The 16786-nt window shown below is 62.2% G+C and overlaps 1 protein-coding gene across 1 annotated transcript; it reads left to right on the top strand.

Moving 5' to 3' along the window:
• The first annotated feature begins 86 nt into the window (after positions 1-86).
• NR2F6 (nuclear receptor subfamily 2 group F member 6) lies at positions 87-12882 on the top strand. Its single transcript, XM_054175248.1, has 4 exons — positions 87-436; positions 6324-6418; positions 11020-11544; positions 12568-12882. Exons 1-4 carry the CDS (start codon positions 174-176, stop codon positions 12840-12842), a joined length of 1158 nt encoding a protein of 385 aa, XP_054031223.1. The 5' UTR covers positions 87-173; the 3' UTR covers positions 12843-12882.
• Positions 12883-16786: the final 3904 nt, after the last annotated feature.

The following is a 16786-nucleotide window of genomic DNA, read 5'->3' as shown; positions in this document are numbered from 1 at the left end:
AGCAACAGCAACAAAAAAGAGAAAAAAAGAGGAAAACCAAAAAAAAAAAAAAAGCCCAACCCCCCCCTCCCCCCCCCCCCAAAAAAAACTTAACCGAAGTCGTTCCGGGAGGCAACCGGGCACCATGCGGCGGCGGGGCCGGTGCTGAGCCCCCCCCGGGGGTGGCGGGAGCCATGGCCATGGTGGCCGGCGGCTGGGGAGAGCCCAACGGGAGCGGCGGCAGCGGCGGCAGCGGCGGAGGGGAGGAGGCGGCGGCGTCCCCGGCGGGAGGAGGCAGCGACGCGGAGCACGGCGAAGAGGAACGGGCCGGGGCTCCGGTGGATTGCGTGGTTTGCGGGGATAAATCCAGCGGGAAGCACTACGGGGTCTTCACCTGCGAGGGTTGCAAGAGCTTCTTCAAGCGCAGCATCCGCAGGAACCTCAGCTACACCTGCAGGTAAGGGGGCTTGGGGTTGGGGGGGGGGGGGGGACACACGCACCCGGGGGGTGGTAGAGACCCGGGAGGAGCTCTAAAGCTGCTCCCCGGTGTGGGTAACCTCCCACCACCACCACCACGCACACACGCTCCGGTGCAGGTCACCGGTGTGGCTCTGCAGTGGCCCCGGTGCAGCTCCAAGCTTGGCCCTGCCCTGGTTGCACGCTGGACCCTCTGCAGCGCTAACGGGGGGGCCTGAGGCGGTTCTAGAGTGGCCCCCGACGCGGGATGGGGTCTCCCGGTGCAGCATGGGGTCTCTCAGTGCAGGACAGGGGGTCTCCTAGTGCAGCTCAGCAGCTGCCGGTGCAGCTCGAGGTGCCTTAGTGCAGTGCAGGGACCCTCAGTACAGTTTGGGGTCCCCCAGTATAGCATGGGATCCCCCGGTACAGAACAGAGTATCCCAGTGCAGTATGGGATCCCCCAGTACAGAACAGGATATCCCAGTGCAGTTTGGGGTCCCCCAGTACAGAACAGGATATCCCAGTACAGCATGGGATCCCCCAGTACAGTGTTGGATCCTCCAGTACGACAGCATGGGATCCCCAGGTAGAGTGTGGGTGTCCCAGTGAAGTTTGGGGTCCCCCAGTACAGCACAGGAAGCCCCAGTACAGTATGGGGTCCCCCAGTACAGCACAAGATGTCCCAGTACAGTATGGGGTCCCCCAGTACAGTATGGGGTCCCCCAGTGCAGCTTGGGATCCCTTGGTGCAAGATGGGGACCCCCAGTACTGCTTGGGGGCCCTCACTGCATCACAGCAGCTTGGGGACCCCCAGTACAGCACAGGGATCCCATCCTGTTCTCTGCACCCCACAAAAGCATCCCTGGGACAACCTCACCTCAGAGGGATGGGTGCCCTGGGTGCCTCATGCCCTGGGCCAGGGGGCACAGCCAGGGGTGGTGGGGGCACAGCCATGTGCGGTGGGGGCACAGCCTGTGGTAGTGGGGCACAGCTGCTGGCAGTGGTAGCACAGCCGGTGGTGGTGGGGCACAGCCAGTGGGGCACAGCCAGGGTCAGTGGGAGCACAGCCATGGGCAGTGGGGGCGCAGCCAGTGGTAGTGGGGCACAGCTGCTGGCAGTGGTAGCACAGCCGGTGGTGGTAGGGCACAGCCAGTGGGGCACAGCCAGGGTCAGTGGGGCGCAGCAGGTAGGGCACAGCCAGTGGGGCACAGCCAGGGTCAGTGGGGGCACAGCCAGGGTCAGTGGGGGCACAGGCGGTGGCAGTGGGGCACGGCCAGGGTCAGTGGGGTGCAGCAGGTGGGGCACAGCCAGGGTCAGTGGGGGCACAGGCGGTGGCAGTGGGGCACAGCCAGGGGCAGTGGGGCACAGCCAGGGCCGTGTCCTCGTCCCCAGCCGGCTCTGCCTGGGCATTAATTGCTGTTCCAGGCTGATGCCTGGAACCCTGCCGTGGCTGAGTCACCTCGGGCACAGCCACTCTGCCCACTGAAGGCACCAGTGCTGCAGCTGGCATCATTTTCACTGGAGGTGCCACCCCCACCCTGTGCCATGGGCACCAGACCGGGGAGATGCCAAGGAGAGGGACCGCAGAGCCAGGCCCACCGGTGCCACCAGGATACCACCCTGGCAAAGTTTGGAGCTGCCAATAACTCTGGAGTTCCTGCTGGGGTTGAGACCAGTGCCACCAGTGCCACCAGTAGCGTGGTGCTGGCACCTACAGGGCACCCCCAGCTCTTTCCTAGTGGGGGGGAGGGGGAAGGTGTCTTACAGGGGTCCACATGGGAGTGCTTCCAGGAGCTATGCCAGTGAAGAGTGGCACAAGGATGGCACCCCCATCCCAACCACGGGCACCCCACAGCTGGGCTGGGAGCGGGACCCCCACCTCCACCCCCTAATTTTCTCCCTCCACAAGGAGGAGGTGCTTCACGTCCCCACTGTGGGCCCCCCACAGGCAGGCTGGGAGCGGGACCCCCACCTCCACCCCCCAATTTTCTCCCCCCACAAGCAGGGGTTGCTTCATGTCCCAGTTGTGGGCCCCCCACAGGCAGGCTGGGAGCGGGACCCCCACCTCCACCCCCCCCAATTTTCTCCCTCCACAAGGAGGAGTTGGTTCACATCCCCACCATGGGCACCCCACAGGCAGGCTGGGAGTGGGACCCCCACCTCCACCCCCCCTATTTTCTCTCCCCCCCGCCCCCGGCAGGGCTGGGCGCACTGGGAGGCTCTGCCCGGTGGCGCTGGGCTCTGGGAAGTGGAGGGGCAGCGCTGGCACCGCGGGGGGCAGTGTCTCCGAGCTGCTCTGCTCTGCTTTGGGCGGCCTAGATTCATCCTCCCCCGTGCTCAGCATCTTCTCCCAGCAGCTCCCAGCAGCTCCCAGCAGCTCCCAGCAGCTCCCAGCACCGCCGTTGCCTGGTCCCCGCTGACGTCAGCCCAGAGCCACTCGTGGCCATGGAGCTGGTGGCATGGGGCAGGGTCCTGCTCCTCTGCTGCCCTTCCCCAGTGCTGGGCACAGGGTGAGGTGGATGCAGTGTGGGCATCACACCCCCCTCCCACCCCCCCCCCACCCCCCCGCCCCTGCCTCAGTTTCCCCTGTCTGCCAGGGAGGATCTGAGCAGTGGAAGTGGTCGAGGGGCTGCGGGGGATGAAGGGGCTGAAGGTGAAGGGGGGTAGGGGGGGAGCACATCTGGCTTTGGAGCAATTCCAGCCTCCTGGAACAAAGGGAAGGCTGCCTGGGAGAGGGGTGGACTCTGTGGCCCAGATGCTGTTGAGGTGTGGGGGGTGCTGGGTGTATGGGGGGGGGGTGGGGAGGGGGCTGCTGTGACCATCCAGCATTTTCTCCTTGTCACTGCTTGGGGGGGGAAGTAGTGGGGGGGGTGGGGGAACACCACCAACTTCAGCTGTCCTGGGTGGGAATTTTTTGCCCCCCCCCCAACTTTTGGTGCTGGGAAATGAGTGTGGGAGGGGGTGGGGGGGGTGTAGAAAAAAACCCAGCAAATGTTGAGTTTTCCAAGGAGGGAGGAAAGTGTTGGAGGGGCTGGGAACAAAGCTTCCCCCTGCCCCCCCCCACCCCCCATTCCCAGCAGCTCCAGGACCTGCTTTGTTGGAGGAGTCCAAAGCAGCATGGAGGCAAAAATTGGTCTCATTTGAATATTAAAAGTGAGTTGGCTTGAGTTTAGTTCTGGCACGAACTAATTACACCTCCTAATTACATAATTAGCACAGTCAACGCCTGCTGGAGTCTCACAACTTTCCCAGGTCGCTGCAGCCCATCCGTGGGGAAACTCCTCCAGGAGCTGAGAGGAGCTTTATGCAGGGGGAGGGGGGGGTGGGATGTGATGGATGGTGCCATGGTGCTGTGGTGGGGCTCAGCCGGGCCCCAGCCAGCCTGTGGGGATTTTGGGGGGGTGGAATTTGGTTGGGGGGATGGTGCCCTGATGCCACTGTGAGGGTCAGCCGGGTGAGGGTCCTGGTACCTTGCTCTAAGGAGCTGAGGAGGGGTTTGGCTGGGGTGCCCTGCTGCCACTGTGAGGGTCAGGCAGACCTTCTGGCGAGGATTTGGTTGAGGGGATGGTGCCCTGATGCCATGGTGAGGGTCAGCCAGGTCCTGGTCCTGGTCCCTTGCTCCCAGGAGCTGAAAGGAGGTCCTGTGAGGGGGAGGCTGGGGGTTAGTTGTGATGATGGTGCCCTGATGCCACAGTGAGGGTCAGCCAGACCTTTGGGAAGGGATTTGGTTGAGGGGGTGGTGCCCTGATGCCACAGTGAGGGTCAGCCAGACCTTTTGGGAGCGATTTGGTGATGGTGCCAGTGCCTTGATGCCGTGGTGAGGGCCAGCCAGACCCCAGCTGGGCACTTTAGCCATGGCACCAAGGAGCTGAGATGATTTTAGGGGGCAATTTGGTAGGGCTGCTGGTGCCCTGATGCCAGGCTGAGGCTCAGGCAGACCCTTTGGGAGCAATCTGGTCATGGTGGCAGTGCCACAATGCCAGGCTGAGGCTCAGGCAGACCCTTTGGGAGCAATCTGGTCATGGTGGCAGTGCCACAATGCCAGGCTGAGGCTCAGGCAGACCCTTTGGGAGCAATCTGGTCGTGGTGGCAGTGCCACAATGCCAGGCTGAGGCTCAGGCAGACCCTTTGGGAGCAATCTGGTCGTGGTGGCAGTGCCACGGTGCCAGGCTGAGGCTCAGGCGGAGCCCAGCTGGGCGCTTTGGCGCTCGGCTGCCGGTGGCTGATGGAGATGTCAGAGGTGACGTTGGGATTCCAGCCGTGGCTCCTCTGCTGGAGGGAGGATTTCCTTTCCCCTTCCCTTCCTCTCAGCAGCAGGTTCTGGAGGCAGCAGGGCGCAGTGGGGATGTTCAGGGCTGAATTAATTCCGGTCGGAGCGCGCCGGGAATCTCCTCCCGCCTCGCCCCTGGGGTCGTGTAGGGATGAGGAGATTCCTGTCAGCATTCCCAGGCAGGGCCAAGCTGCTGCTGCTGGACACTGCCCTGCCCCAGCCCTGCCTGCTGCCTGCTTTACACCCCCTAATTCCTCTTTATTTCCTCTTTATGTTGCCTTAAACCCTTCCCCACTCTCCTCCTCGCCCCCTTCCCTACCGCCTTTTCCTCCCTGTTTGCTGCCAGCACTCAGCTTTGTGGAGGTCCACTCGTGGTGTCCCCCTCCCAGGAACTGGGGGGGTGGAGGGGCTGTTGGATAGCATCAGAGAGTTGTTTGGGGTGGAATAAGCCTCTGAGGTCATCCAGTCCAAGCAGCAACCCAGCCCCACCATGGGCACCAAACCCAAGGGCCATGGCCACAGGGTTCTGGAACACCTCCAGGCATGGGGACTCCACCACCTCCCTGGGCAGCCTCTGCCAAGCCCTGACCACTCTGGCAGCGAAGAAATTGTTCCTCATTTCCAACCTAACCCTCCCCTGGCACAATTTCAGGCCATTTCCTCTTCTCCTGTCCCTTGCTCCTATGCAGCAGAGCCCAACCCCCACCTGGCTGCAGCCTCCTCTCAGGGAGCTGCAGAGAGCAAGGAGGTCTCCCTCAGCCTCCTTCTCCCCAGCTCCCTCAGCTGCTCCTCCCCAGCCCTGTTCTCCAGACCCTTCCTCAGCTTTGTTGTCCTTCTCTGGACCTGCTCCAGCCTCCCAATGTCCTTCTGGGAGTGAGGAGCCCCACACTGACCCCAGGATTCGAGGTGTGCCCTCCCCAGTGCCCAGTCCAGGGGCACAATCCCTGCGCTGCTGCCCACACCACTGCTGCTCCAGGCCAGGCTGCTGGTGCCCTTCTTGCCCACTGCCATCAGGATGCTGAGGATTCCATTCAGGAGCATCTTCCACAGCCCATCCCAGCTGTGCCACTCCTCACAATGCCACGAGAGCAGATGCCTGCAGCATGACCCCCTTGGTGACCCCAGAGCAGAAAGAATCCCTCTGGATTGTGCAGCCCTTGGAGTGCTGCACTGGAGGTGCCAGGTTTTGCTTTGCCCATGGCTGGGGAGTCCCACTGATGCCAGCCCAGATGTGGCACCTGGGGCTGTGCCACCGCCAGGGCGGATGCCAGGAAGTGCTTGGTGCCAGAGGAATCACTGAAATTCCTTGGAGGTCTGGTGGGGAGGCTCAGGGCAGCTCCACTGCTGCCCCTCCCTGTGCCAGCACATGGGGCATTGCTTCCTGGCACCCACCCCTACGTGTCCCACACCCCAGGGCTCTCTCTGGGCACCGCTGGCAGCTCCTGCACAGCCCTGGAGCATCTGAGCCTGGGGCTGGCGTGGCACAGCCACGGCTGGCATGGAGGGGACCACGCTCCCTTTGCCTCAGGGAGGTGGAGCAGGCTGGTGGGAGCAGGGCCCCCTCGTTGGCACCATGTCCCTCCAGCCTGGCACCTCACCTGCCTGCTTCTGCCCACAGGTCCAACCGCGACTGCCAGATCGACCAACACCACCGCAACCAATGCCAGTACTGCCGCCTGAAGAAGTGCTTCCGTGTTGGCATGAGGAAGGAAGGTAATGCCAACGCCTTGGGCATGGGGGTGGCTCCTCAGGGCTCCTGCTGAACCCCTCTGCCATAGCGTGGGGCTGCTGCCAGTGCCCACTTAGCTCTGAGCTCCTGGTGCTGCCAGTGCCCACTCAGCTCCTGAGCTCCTGGTGCTGCCAGTGCCCACTCAGCTCTGAGCTCCTGGTGCTGCCAGTGCCCACTCAGCTCTGAGCTCCTGGTGCTGCCAGTGCCCATTCTGCTTCTGGTGCTGCCAGTGCCCCCTCTGCTCCCCTGAGCTCCTGGTGCTGCCAGTGCCCACGCTGCTCTGAGCTCCTGGTGCTGCCAGTGCCCACTCAGCTCCTGGTGCTGCCAGTGCCCAGTCAGCTCCAGGTGCTCCCAGTGCCCATTCTGCTTCTGGTGCTGCCAGTGCCCACGCTGCTCTGAGCTCCTGGTGCTGCCAGTGCCCACTCTGCTTCTGAGCTCCCAATGCTGCCAGGGCCCACTCAGCTCCTGGTGCTGCCAATGCTGCCAGTGCCTACTCTGCTCCTGAGCTCTCAGTGCTGCCAGTGCCCACTCAGCTCCTAGTTCTGCCAATGCTGCCAGTTCCCCCTCTGCTCCTGAGCTCCCAGTTCTGCCAGTGCCCACTCTGCTCCTGGCTCTGCCAATGCTGCCAGGGTCTAGTGTACTCATGTGCTTCCAGTGCCCTCTGTGCTGCCAGGTACTCTCCCTCCTCCCTGGGCACCCTGTCCTGCAGCAGCTCCCTCTGTTTGCTCATTTTTTTTGTTGTCATTTCTCCTTGAATCTCCCTGGGTGCCCGTGGCACAGGTGGTGTTTGTTTGGAAAAGCTGGAGCCTGGCACTGATAAGGTGCCACACCTGCAGCCAGCACTGCCCTGGTGCCCCAGGCACAGTGGGGTCAGCCAGGACAAGCTCCCAGCACAACCAGGTCCATGCAGTCCCCACCCCCATCCCCCAGGCCACATCCTGCTTGCTGGGAGTGCTGGGGGGGGCAAAAGGCTGAATGTGAGCCCAGCAGGGTGCCCTCGTGGCCAAGAGGCCAGTGGCATCCTGGGGGGCATCAAGAAGAGTGTGGCCAGCAGGACAGGAGAGGTTTTCCTGCCCCACTGCTCTGCCCTGGTGAGGCCACAGCTGGAGGCCTGGGGCCAGGTCTGGGCTCCCCAGCTCAAGGAGGTCAGGGAGTGGCTGGAGAGGGCACAGCAAAGGGCTGCCAAGGTGCTGAGGGCAGTGGAACCTCTCTGGTGGGGACAGGCTGAGAGCATTGGGGCTTTAGGCTGGAGAAGAGCAGCCTGAGGGGGATCTGATCAGTGCTGAGCAACACTTCAGGGGTGGCTGTCAGCAGGGTGGCACCAGGCTCTGTTCAGTGGTGCCCAGTGCCAGGCCAAGGGGCAGTGGGCACAAACTTGCCCATCAGAAGCTGCATCTGAACATGAGGAGGAACTTCTGTGACTGAAGGGTGGTGGAGCCCTGGAGCAGGCTGCCCAGAGAGGTGGTGGAGTCTCCATCTCTGGAGCCTTCCAAGCTCACCTGGATGTGTTCCTGTGTGAGCTGCTCCAGGTGCCCCTGCCCTGGCACGAGGGTTGGACTGGATGCTCTCCAGAGCTCCCTTCCCACCCCTCCACCCTGTGCTGCTGTGAGCATGAGGGCAGGGGATGTGTCCTGCTCTCCCTCTCAGGAGCCAGTGGTGGGGATGGGAATGTCCCCAGGTTTCTCCTGAGGACTGTGACAGCTTCCAAAGGAGAGCATCCCAGGAGAGTTGGGCTGGATGCTCTCCAGAGGTCCCTTCCCACCCTACCAGCCTGTGCTGCACCCTCAAAAGCTGCAGGAGCAGAGGCTTTAGCCCCAAATCTCAAATCCCCACAGCAGGAGGAGGCACAGGCATGGAGGGGATGGAGGTGCCAGGGCTGTACCAGGGGTGGGGAGGGGCTGCTTGATGGCACTAATGTGGTGATGATGGGGGGGGGGGAGGGTTGGGGGGGGAGCAGGGGAGAAGGCTGCTGGGAGCAGGACAGTAATTCCCTGCTTTCCAGAGGCTTGGAGCTGGCATTATTGCCACTCAGCATGATTTAGAGCTCTCATTTAAGTGGCTGATGATCAGCCCATAAATTAATTACCAGGGCCTGAGCAAACAGTGGGAGCTAATGGGGGGGAGGGGGGTTGGGGGTGGTGGGCAGGGGGTGTGCTGAGAATGGGGGGGGGGGGGAGGGGCTGGGGGGAGCTGAAAAATGGCTCTTCCTGAATGCAATTAGAAAGGAGCAGTGCCCCCTCCCCTCCCCCCCACCGTGGGGGGTGGTTTATTTGCAGCTAAATGATCCTCACCCTGCAGTGACCTTGGGTAGAGATGGCCCAGCTGGCACGGGGCACCCAGCCTGGCACCGGCACAGCCGCAGCCGGTGGTTGCTCCTCTGGCCAAGTCTCTGCAGAGGAGGAGGTGGCACAGATGCCAGCCCAGCTTGGCTGGGTGGTTGGAGGCCATGGGCAAAGCGTGGTGCTGGCAGCTTGGGAGTTGCTTGGTGAATCACCAAGATGCTAAAGAGCTGAGCACAGCTCTCGCCAGCGGGCACAGCGGGCAGCACCGCCGCCTCCCTCGCCCTCAGAGCCTCAAAGGTGCCCATTGTTCCTTGGGATGGCAGGAGCTGGGAATGCTGGGATGCTGGGAGGGTGCTGGGAGCAATGGTTGCTTGCAGCCCTGTAGCCAACCTTGTGCTGGGCTGCAGCCAGAGCAGGGAGAGCAGCAGCGCAGGGAGGGGATTCTGCCCCTCTGCTCTGCTCAGACCTCACCTGCAGCACTGCCTCCAGCTCTGGGGCCCCCAGCACAGGAAGGACCTGGAGCTGCTGGAGAGGCTCCAGAGGAGGCCACCAAGATGATCAGAGGGTTGGAGAACCTCTGCTGTGGGGACAGGCTGGGAGAGTTGGGGCTGTTCAGCCTGGAGAAGAGAAGGCTCCAGGGAGACCTCAGAGCAACCTTCCAGGACCTGAAGGGCTCCAGGAGAGCTGGGGAGGGACTGGTGACAAGAGTTGGGAGGGACAATGGCTTTGAGCTGAGAGATGGGAGATTGAGAGTGGAGATAAGGAAGAGATTCTTGTCAATGAGGGTGGGGAAAGCCTGGCACAGGGAGGCTGTGGCTGCCTCCTCCCTGGAGGTGTTGAAGGCCAGGCTGGATGAGGCACTGAGCAAGCTGTGCTGGTGGGAGGTGTCCCTGCCCATGGCAGGGGGTTGGACCTGGACGAGCTTTAAGGTCCCTTCCAACCCAACCCATTCTGTGATCTTAAAGGCCTCTTCCAACCAAAATGATTCTCTGATTCTCTGGGCCAGGCTCTGCAGCCACAGCCCTGCTTAAGCAAACCCTTCCTTGTGCAGTGCAAGGGGCAGTGCCAGGCTGCAGCCTTGGGCTGGCATGGATGGGAGTGGAGTCACTGGAATGGGATGGAGCTGAGAGAAAATAGGGAGGAACAGTGAGACAGACTGAACTCATTGCTGTTGATAAAGATGTGCAGGGTGAGTGCCCAGAGGCTGGAGCCAGGCTCTGCTCAGTGTTGCCCAATGCCAGCACAAGAGGCAGTTGTGGAAGCTGAGGCAGAGGAAGTTCCATGGAAACAGGAGGAAGAACTTTTCCCCTGTGAGGCTGACAGAGCCCTGGAACAGGCTGCCCAGGGGGGCTGTGTGGGGTCTCCCTCTCTGAGATACTCAAAATCCTCCTGGATGTGTTCCTGTGTGACCTGCTCTAAGTGACTCTGCTCTGGCAGGGGGCTTGGACTGGATGAGCTTTCGAGGTCCCTTCCAGCCCTTAACATTCTGTGATTCTGTGACTGTGGCTCGCTGTGGCTGTGGCTCTGTGGCTCTGTGATTCTGTGACTGTGGCTCACTGTGGCTCTGTGGCTCTGAGGCTCTGTGATTCTGTGACTGTGGCTCACTGTGGCTCCGAGGCTCTATGGCTGTGGCTCTGTGGCTCTGAGGCTCTGTGGTTCTGTGACTGTGGCTCTGTGACTCTGATTCTGTGGCTCTGAGGCTCTGTGACTCTGTGGTTCTGTGACTGTGGCTCTGTGACTCTGATTCTGTGGCTCTGAGGCTCTGTGACTCTGTGGCTATGTGTCTCTGTGACTGAGGCTCTGTGGCTCTGTGACTCTGTGACTCTGATTCTGTGGCTCTGAGGCTCTGTGACTCTCTGGCTCTGTGTCTCTGTGACTGAGGCTCTGTGGCTCTGAGATTCTGTGACTGAGGCTCTGTGGCTCTGTGACTCTCTGGCTCTGTGTCTCTGTGACTGAGGCTCTGTGGCTCTGTGACTCTCTGGCTCTGTGTCTCTGTGACTGAGGCTCTGTGGCTCTGTGACTCTCTGGCTCTGTGTCTCTGTGACTGAGGCTCTGTGGCTCTGTGACTCTCTGGCTCTGTGTCTCTGTGACTGAGGCTCTGTGGCTCTGTGACTCTGATTCTGTGGCTCTGAGGCTCTGTGACTCTCTGGCTCTGTGGTTTTCTGTGGTTCTGTTGACTTTGTGGGTCTTGACTCTGTGATGATTCTGTGTGAGCCCTGCCCACCCCCCTGGGGGCGCGGCGGAGCCACTCCGACCCTCACTCTCTCCTTTCTCCCCCTCCCCCCCCGCTTTTCCCCCTCCAGCCGTGCAGAGGGGCCGGATTCCCCCTACCCACTCCAGCACCAGCCCCAACCCCCTGCCCAGCGGGGAGTACTTCAACGGGCAGCCGGTGTCGGAGCTCATCTCGCAGCTGCTGCGGGCTGAGCCCTACCCTGCCGCCCGCTACGGCTCGCAGTACGCGCAGCAGGGCAGCGTCATGGGCATCGACAACATCTGCGAGCTGGCCGCCCGCCTGCTCTTCAGCACGGTGGAGTGGGCGCGGAACATCCCTTTCTTCCCCGAGCTGCCGGTCTCCGACCAGGTGGCCCTGCTGCGGCTCAGCTGGAGCGAACTCTTCGTCCTCAACGCCGCCCAGTCCGCCCTGCCCCTCCACATGGCGCCGCTGCTGGCCGCCGCCGGCTTCCACGCCTCCCCCATGTCCGCCGACCGCGTGGTGTCCTTCATGGACCAGATCCGCATCTTCCAGGACCAGGTGGAGAAGCTCAACCGGCTGCAGGTGGACTCGGCCGAGTACAGCTGCCTCAAAGCCATCGCCCTCTTCACCCCCGGTAGGTTGGGCTTGGGGTGGCCCTGCTGCTGCTCCTCCTCCCCCGAGGGCTGCCGAGCATCGGCATGGGGTTGGTTCTTCAACCTGACCCTGGGCCCTTGCCCCTGTTACTAGTCCCTTTCTCTCATCCCTTGTCCCTGTCCTTAGTCCCTTTCTCTCATCCCTTGTCCCTGTCCTTAGTCCCTTTCTCTCATCCCTTGTCCCTGTCCTTAGTCCCTTTCTCTCATCCCTTGTCCCTGTCCTTAGTCCCTTTCTCTCATCCCTTGTCCCTGTCCTTAGTCCCTTTCTCTCATCCCTTGTCCCTGTCCTTAGTCCCTTTCTCTCATCCCTTGTCCCCGTCCCTGGTCCTTTGCCCCCATCCCTGGTCCCTTGCCCCCTTTCCCTGGGCACTGACTCCTGTCCCTGGTCTCTTGACCCTTTTCCTGAACCCTTGCCCTGTCCCTGTGCTAGATTCTACAATCCTGCTCTGATGGGGGGTTGGATTCAATGATCTTTGGAGGTCCCTTCCAGCCCCTAACATCCTGTGAGCCTGCTCCCTTGCCCCCTCTCCCTGCGCCCTTGCCCCCTCTCCCTGCGCCCTTGCCCCTCTCCCTGCTCTCTCTCTGCTCCCTTGCCCCTTTCCTTTGCCCTGTCCTGATGTTGGAGCCAGGCCCAGAGAAAGGCAGCCAATCTGGGGAAGGGTCTGGAGAACAGGGCTGGGGAGGAGCAGCTGAGGGAGCCAGGAGGGCTTAGGCAGGGGAGGAGAGGAGGCTGAGGGAGACCTCCTTGCTCTCTGCAGCTCCCTGAGAGGAGGCTGGAGCCAGCTGGGGGTTGGGCTCTGCTGGCTAGGCTCAGGTGATAGAAGGAGAGGAACTGGCCTGAAATTGTGCCCGGGGAGGGTTAGGTTGGAGTGGAGGAGCAATGCTGCTTGGACTCGATGACCTTAAGAGGTTCTTCTCCAAACCTTCCCGATCCGGCGTGGGGGGAGGGGGGGTTGGGGAGGGCTTCCCGCCTCTGACCCAGCTCCCTGCCCTCCCTCTCGCAGATGCCTGCGGGCTCTCGGACCCGGCCCACGTGGAGAGCCTGCAGGAGAAGGCTCAGGTGGCGCTGACCGAGTACGTGCGCTCGCAGTACCCCTCGCAGCCGCAGCGCTTCGGGCGGCTCCTGCTGCGCCTGCCGGCCCTGCGCGCCGTGCCGGCCGCCCTCATCTCCCAGCTCTTCTTCATGAGGCTGGTGGGGAAGACGCCCATCGAGACGCTGATCAGGGACATGCTGCTGTCCGGCAGCACCTTCAACTGGCCCTACGGGTCCGGGCAGTGAGGCGCTGGGCGGTGAGGGACGGAGCCTTGGCAGCCCTGGCCGGGGGATGGACCTGGATTCCGCCGCTGCCAGCCCCAGGGACTGCCTCTCGGCACCCCGAGATGATGGTGCCAGCCCCAGGGACCCCAGCCTCCATCCCCCCAAGATGATGGAGTCATCCCCAGAGACCCTCCTCTATCCCCCCCAAGATGGTGGAGCCATCCCCAGGACCTTCTCCATCCCCGCAAGATGATGGAGCCCTCTCCAGGGATCCCTTTCCGCCCCCCCGAGATGATGGAGTCACCGCCAGGGACTGCCTTTCTGCACCCTAAGATGATGGGGCCACCCCCAGCTATCTCCTCCAGCACCTCAAGATGAGGGAGTCATTGTCAGGCACTGCTTTTCAGCACCCCAAGATGATGGAGCCACCCCGGGGATCTCCTCCAGCACCCCAAGATGATGGAGTCGTGCCCAAGGACACACCCCCACACACCCCCACCCCTCCAGCAGACAAGATGATGGAGTCATCCCCAGGGACTGCCTTTCAGCACCCCAAGATGGTGGAACTATCCCCAGGACCTCCTCTGTCCCCCCAAAGATGATGGAGCCACCCCCAGGGACCCACTCCACACCCCCCCAAGATGATGGAGCCACCCCCAGGGACCCCCTCCAGCACCCAAGATCATGGAGGCACCCCCAGGGACCTCCTCCAGCACCCCAAGATGCTGGAGCCATCCCCAAGGACCCTCTGAACTGTGCCAAGGGGCTGCTCCTCCCAAAAGCAGCAGTGGGGTCATGAGGTTGTCCTCCTCCCCCTGAAGGTGCTGGCAGTGCCACCACTGTTGGACACTGGACTTTCTGTACCCCCTGAAGCGGAGCTCCCTGACCCCCCTCTGCCCCCAGATCCCCATCTGGGGACCTCAGAGCATCCCCAGGGCTGGTTCCTCACCCCTGGCCCTGACCCCTCCTAGGCCTTTCCCCAAGGACCTCAGAGCATCCCTGGGGTTGGTTCCTCACCCTGCTCTGTCCCTGTGTTGGAGTCAGGCTGGAGCCCAGGGGAGGGGGGAGCCCAGGGGAGGGGGGACCCCACCCCTCTGGCTGTGCTCTCCCCTCCCCCCCCCAAATCTGAATTCCAGATTGCAGGAAGCTGGGCCAGGAGGTGGTGGGAGGTGGGGACTGGTCAGGCTTGTGGGGAGTGTGTGGGGGTCCCCAGCTATGCAGAACCATCCTCTGCAGGGTCTGGCTGTGGGACCCCCATCCTCTGGGTCCCTCCTCCTAGAAATGGTGGCAGAAGAGTCGTTTAAAGTCCCTTTGTGGCCCCCTCCTGCCCCCAAGGACTGAAGGGCAGAGCTTGGAGCAGCCTCATTGGGGGGGGGGGGGAGGTGGACACCAAGGCTCAGCCCTGCCTGACCCCAGCCCCCCCACCAGCCCTGCTCCTTTCCTCTGAAGCATCTCCACTGTTGGGGTTCAGAGGAGGGGATGGAGGGAGGAGATTGGGGTACACAGAGTTGGGGGGGCACACATGGCCCTTTTTTGGGTGTTCTTCACCCCTGGGCTCCCTTTGGAACCACAGCCAGCACCCCTCAGCCCCCCAGCCCCATACTGGGAGGATCTGGGTGCCAGCACCCCAGCCCCCCCCCCCCCCCAATGCTTGCTCTGTGTTCCTGTACCTCATTGCTCTGAAGCCAATTTGATGGGGGGGGGATGACCCCAAAACAAGGCTGGAATGAAGTGATGCTGCTTGGGGGAGGGGGGAAGGGTGGGCTGGGGGTGTCCTTCTCTCCAGGCTTGTGGAGGTAAAGCCACTTTAGAGGGTTGGGGAACACCCCATGGCCCCCCCAGATCTTGTACTGATGGGCTTGGGAAGGGGGGGGGGGGCACAGGGGGGTGGGTGTGGGGGTGATCTTTCCCCCCCCCTTCCTCCTGCTTTTGGGGGTTCTGCTTCTCAGGAGTATCCAGCCAGGGAGTTGGGGGGGGGGGGGGAGGGAAGGGGGGGGAGCTTTGGCATTTAGGTTGATTCACTGAGAAATAAACAACTTATTAATCCTTGTTCCAATGATCCTCCAGAAATTCACTGAAGCCAATAAAAATGAATAAAACCCAGCAAGAGACTTCTTACCCCCTGGGGAGCTGCTGCAAAGCTGGGGGTGGGGGATAGAGGATCACAGAACTGTCAGGGTTGGAAGGGGATGGCCTTTGAGGTCCCTTCCAACCCCCCTGCCACGGGCAGGGACACCTCACACCACAGCAGGTTGCTCACAGCCACCTCCAGCCTGGCTGCAAACACCTCCAGGAATGAGGCTTCCACCACCTCCCTGGGCAACCTGTGCCAGGCTCTCACCACCCTCCTGGGCAACAGCTTCTTCCTAACATCCAATCTGAATCTCCCCACTTCCAGCTTGGATCCATCCCCCCCAGTCCTATCCCTCCCTGTCCCTCCCCAGCTTTCTTGGAGCCCCCTGCAGATCCTGGGAGACCACAGGAAGGTCTCCTGGCAGCCTTCTCCTCTCCAGCCTGCACAACCCCAACTCCCTCAGGCTGTGCTCACAGCAGAGCAGCTCCAGCCCTCTGCTCATCCTCATGGCCCTTCTCTGGACACCTTTCAGCATCTCCAGACCCTTCCTGGCACAGAGGCTCCAGAGCTGGCCCCAGAGCTCCAGCTGTGGTCTCAGCAGAGTGGAGCAGAGGGGCAGAATCCCCTCCCTGGCCCTGCTGGCCACACTTCTCTTGCTGCAGCCCAGGCTCTGCTTGGCTCTCTGGGCTGCAAGTGCTCCCTGCTGGCTCCTGTTGAGCCTCTCCTCCCCCAGCACCCCCAAGGTCTTTTCCTCAGGGCTGCTCTCCAGCCAGTCCCTGCCCAGCCTGGATCAGTGCCTGGGATTGCCCTGCCCCAGCTGCAGGACCTTGGCCTTGCTCTTGTTGAACCTCATGAGGCTGTCATGGGCTCAGCTCTGCAGCTTGTCCAGGTCCCTCTGGATGGATCCCTTACCCCCAGCCTGTGCAGGTCCCTCTGGATGGATCCCTTACCCCCAGCCTGTGCAGGTCCCTCTGGATGGATCCCTTCCCTCCAGCCTGTGCAGGTCCCTCTGGATGGATCCCTTCCCTCCAGCTGCACCACACAGCTTGGTGTCATCAGCAACCTGCTGAGGGTGCACTCAATGCCCCTGTCCAGGCCACCCACAAAGATGCCAACCAAGCCTGGTCCCAGGACTGATCCTTGAGGGACTCCACTTGTCCCTGATGTTTTTTTCACTGAGTGGGGGCAGGATGCCTCAGGAATCAATCCTGGCTGCCTGGGGAGAGGGAGCAGCCCTGGGGGTTTGGAGTTGAAATTTGGGGAGCAAAATGGGGAGGGGTTGGGGGGGTCCCCTGCAGAGGTGGGGGCAGGTGTTTTGGAGTTTCAACCCCACACACACACTGCTAGCTGGGATTTTGGGGCTTTTCCCAGGAGGATCCCAGGGTAGGACTCTGGGGCCCCCTCCCCACCCCCACAGCACAGAGAGGTGAGGGCTGGGGGGGGGGGGGGGGCGCTCAGAGCAGGATCTGTGCAGCACCACAGGGATGTCAGGTCCATGGTGGGGGAAGGGGGAGGGACACACTGGGACATTCCTGGCCCCCAGCAGCAGTTTCAAATCCCCAGATGAACAGCTTTCATTTATTAAAAAAGAGCAAAAATGACCCAGGTTCAGCCAGGGCCTGAGAAAATCTCCTCCCTCCCCCCTCCAAAAAGGGCAGCTTGGCTGTGGGGAGGGGGCTGCAGGGCTCTGTACCCCCTCCTCAGATGCCCAGCTGAGGGATGCTTCATCTCCCAGCACTGGGCTGCCACCACCCTGCCCCTGCTGCTGGCAGAGGTTGGAGGGGTTGGGGGGGGAGGAAAGGTTGCAGCCCCTCCCCAAATCCATTTACACCAATGGGAGGGGTCCTGCAGCCCCCATATGTGCAGGGGGAGAAGGCACAAAGTGTATGAA

The sequence above is a fragment of the Dryobates pubescens genome, chromosome 31, assembly GCF_014839835.1.
Source record: "Dryobates pubescens isolate bDryPub1 chromosome 31, bDryPub1.pri, whole genome shotgun sequence".
Taxonomy (NCBI): domain Eukaryota; kingdom Metazoa; phylum Chordata; class Aves; order Piciformes; family Picidae; genus Dryobates; species Dryobates pubescens.
This window is presented reverse-complemented; position numbering and strand designations above follow the sequence as displayed.

Excerpts from the sequence above, each read along its gene's own strand:
- NR2F6 (XM_054175248.1), top strand. The coding sequence starts at position 174 with ATGGCCATGGTGGCCGGCGGCTGGGGAGAGCCCAACGGGAGCGGCGGC. Across the intron at positions 437-6,323 it reads AACCTCAGCTACACCTGCAG|GTCCAACCGCGACTGCCAGA; the intron begins GTAAGGGGGCTT and ends TTCTGCCCACAG. Across the intron at positions 11,545-12,567 it reads CATCGCCCTCTTCACCCCCG|ATGCCTGCGGGCTCTCGGAC; the intron begins GTAGGTTGGGCT and ends TCCCTCTCGCAG.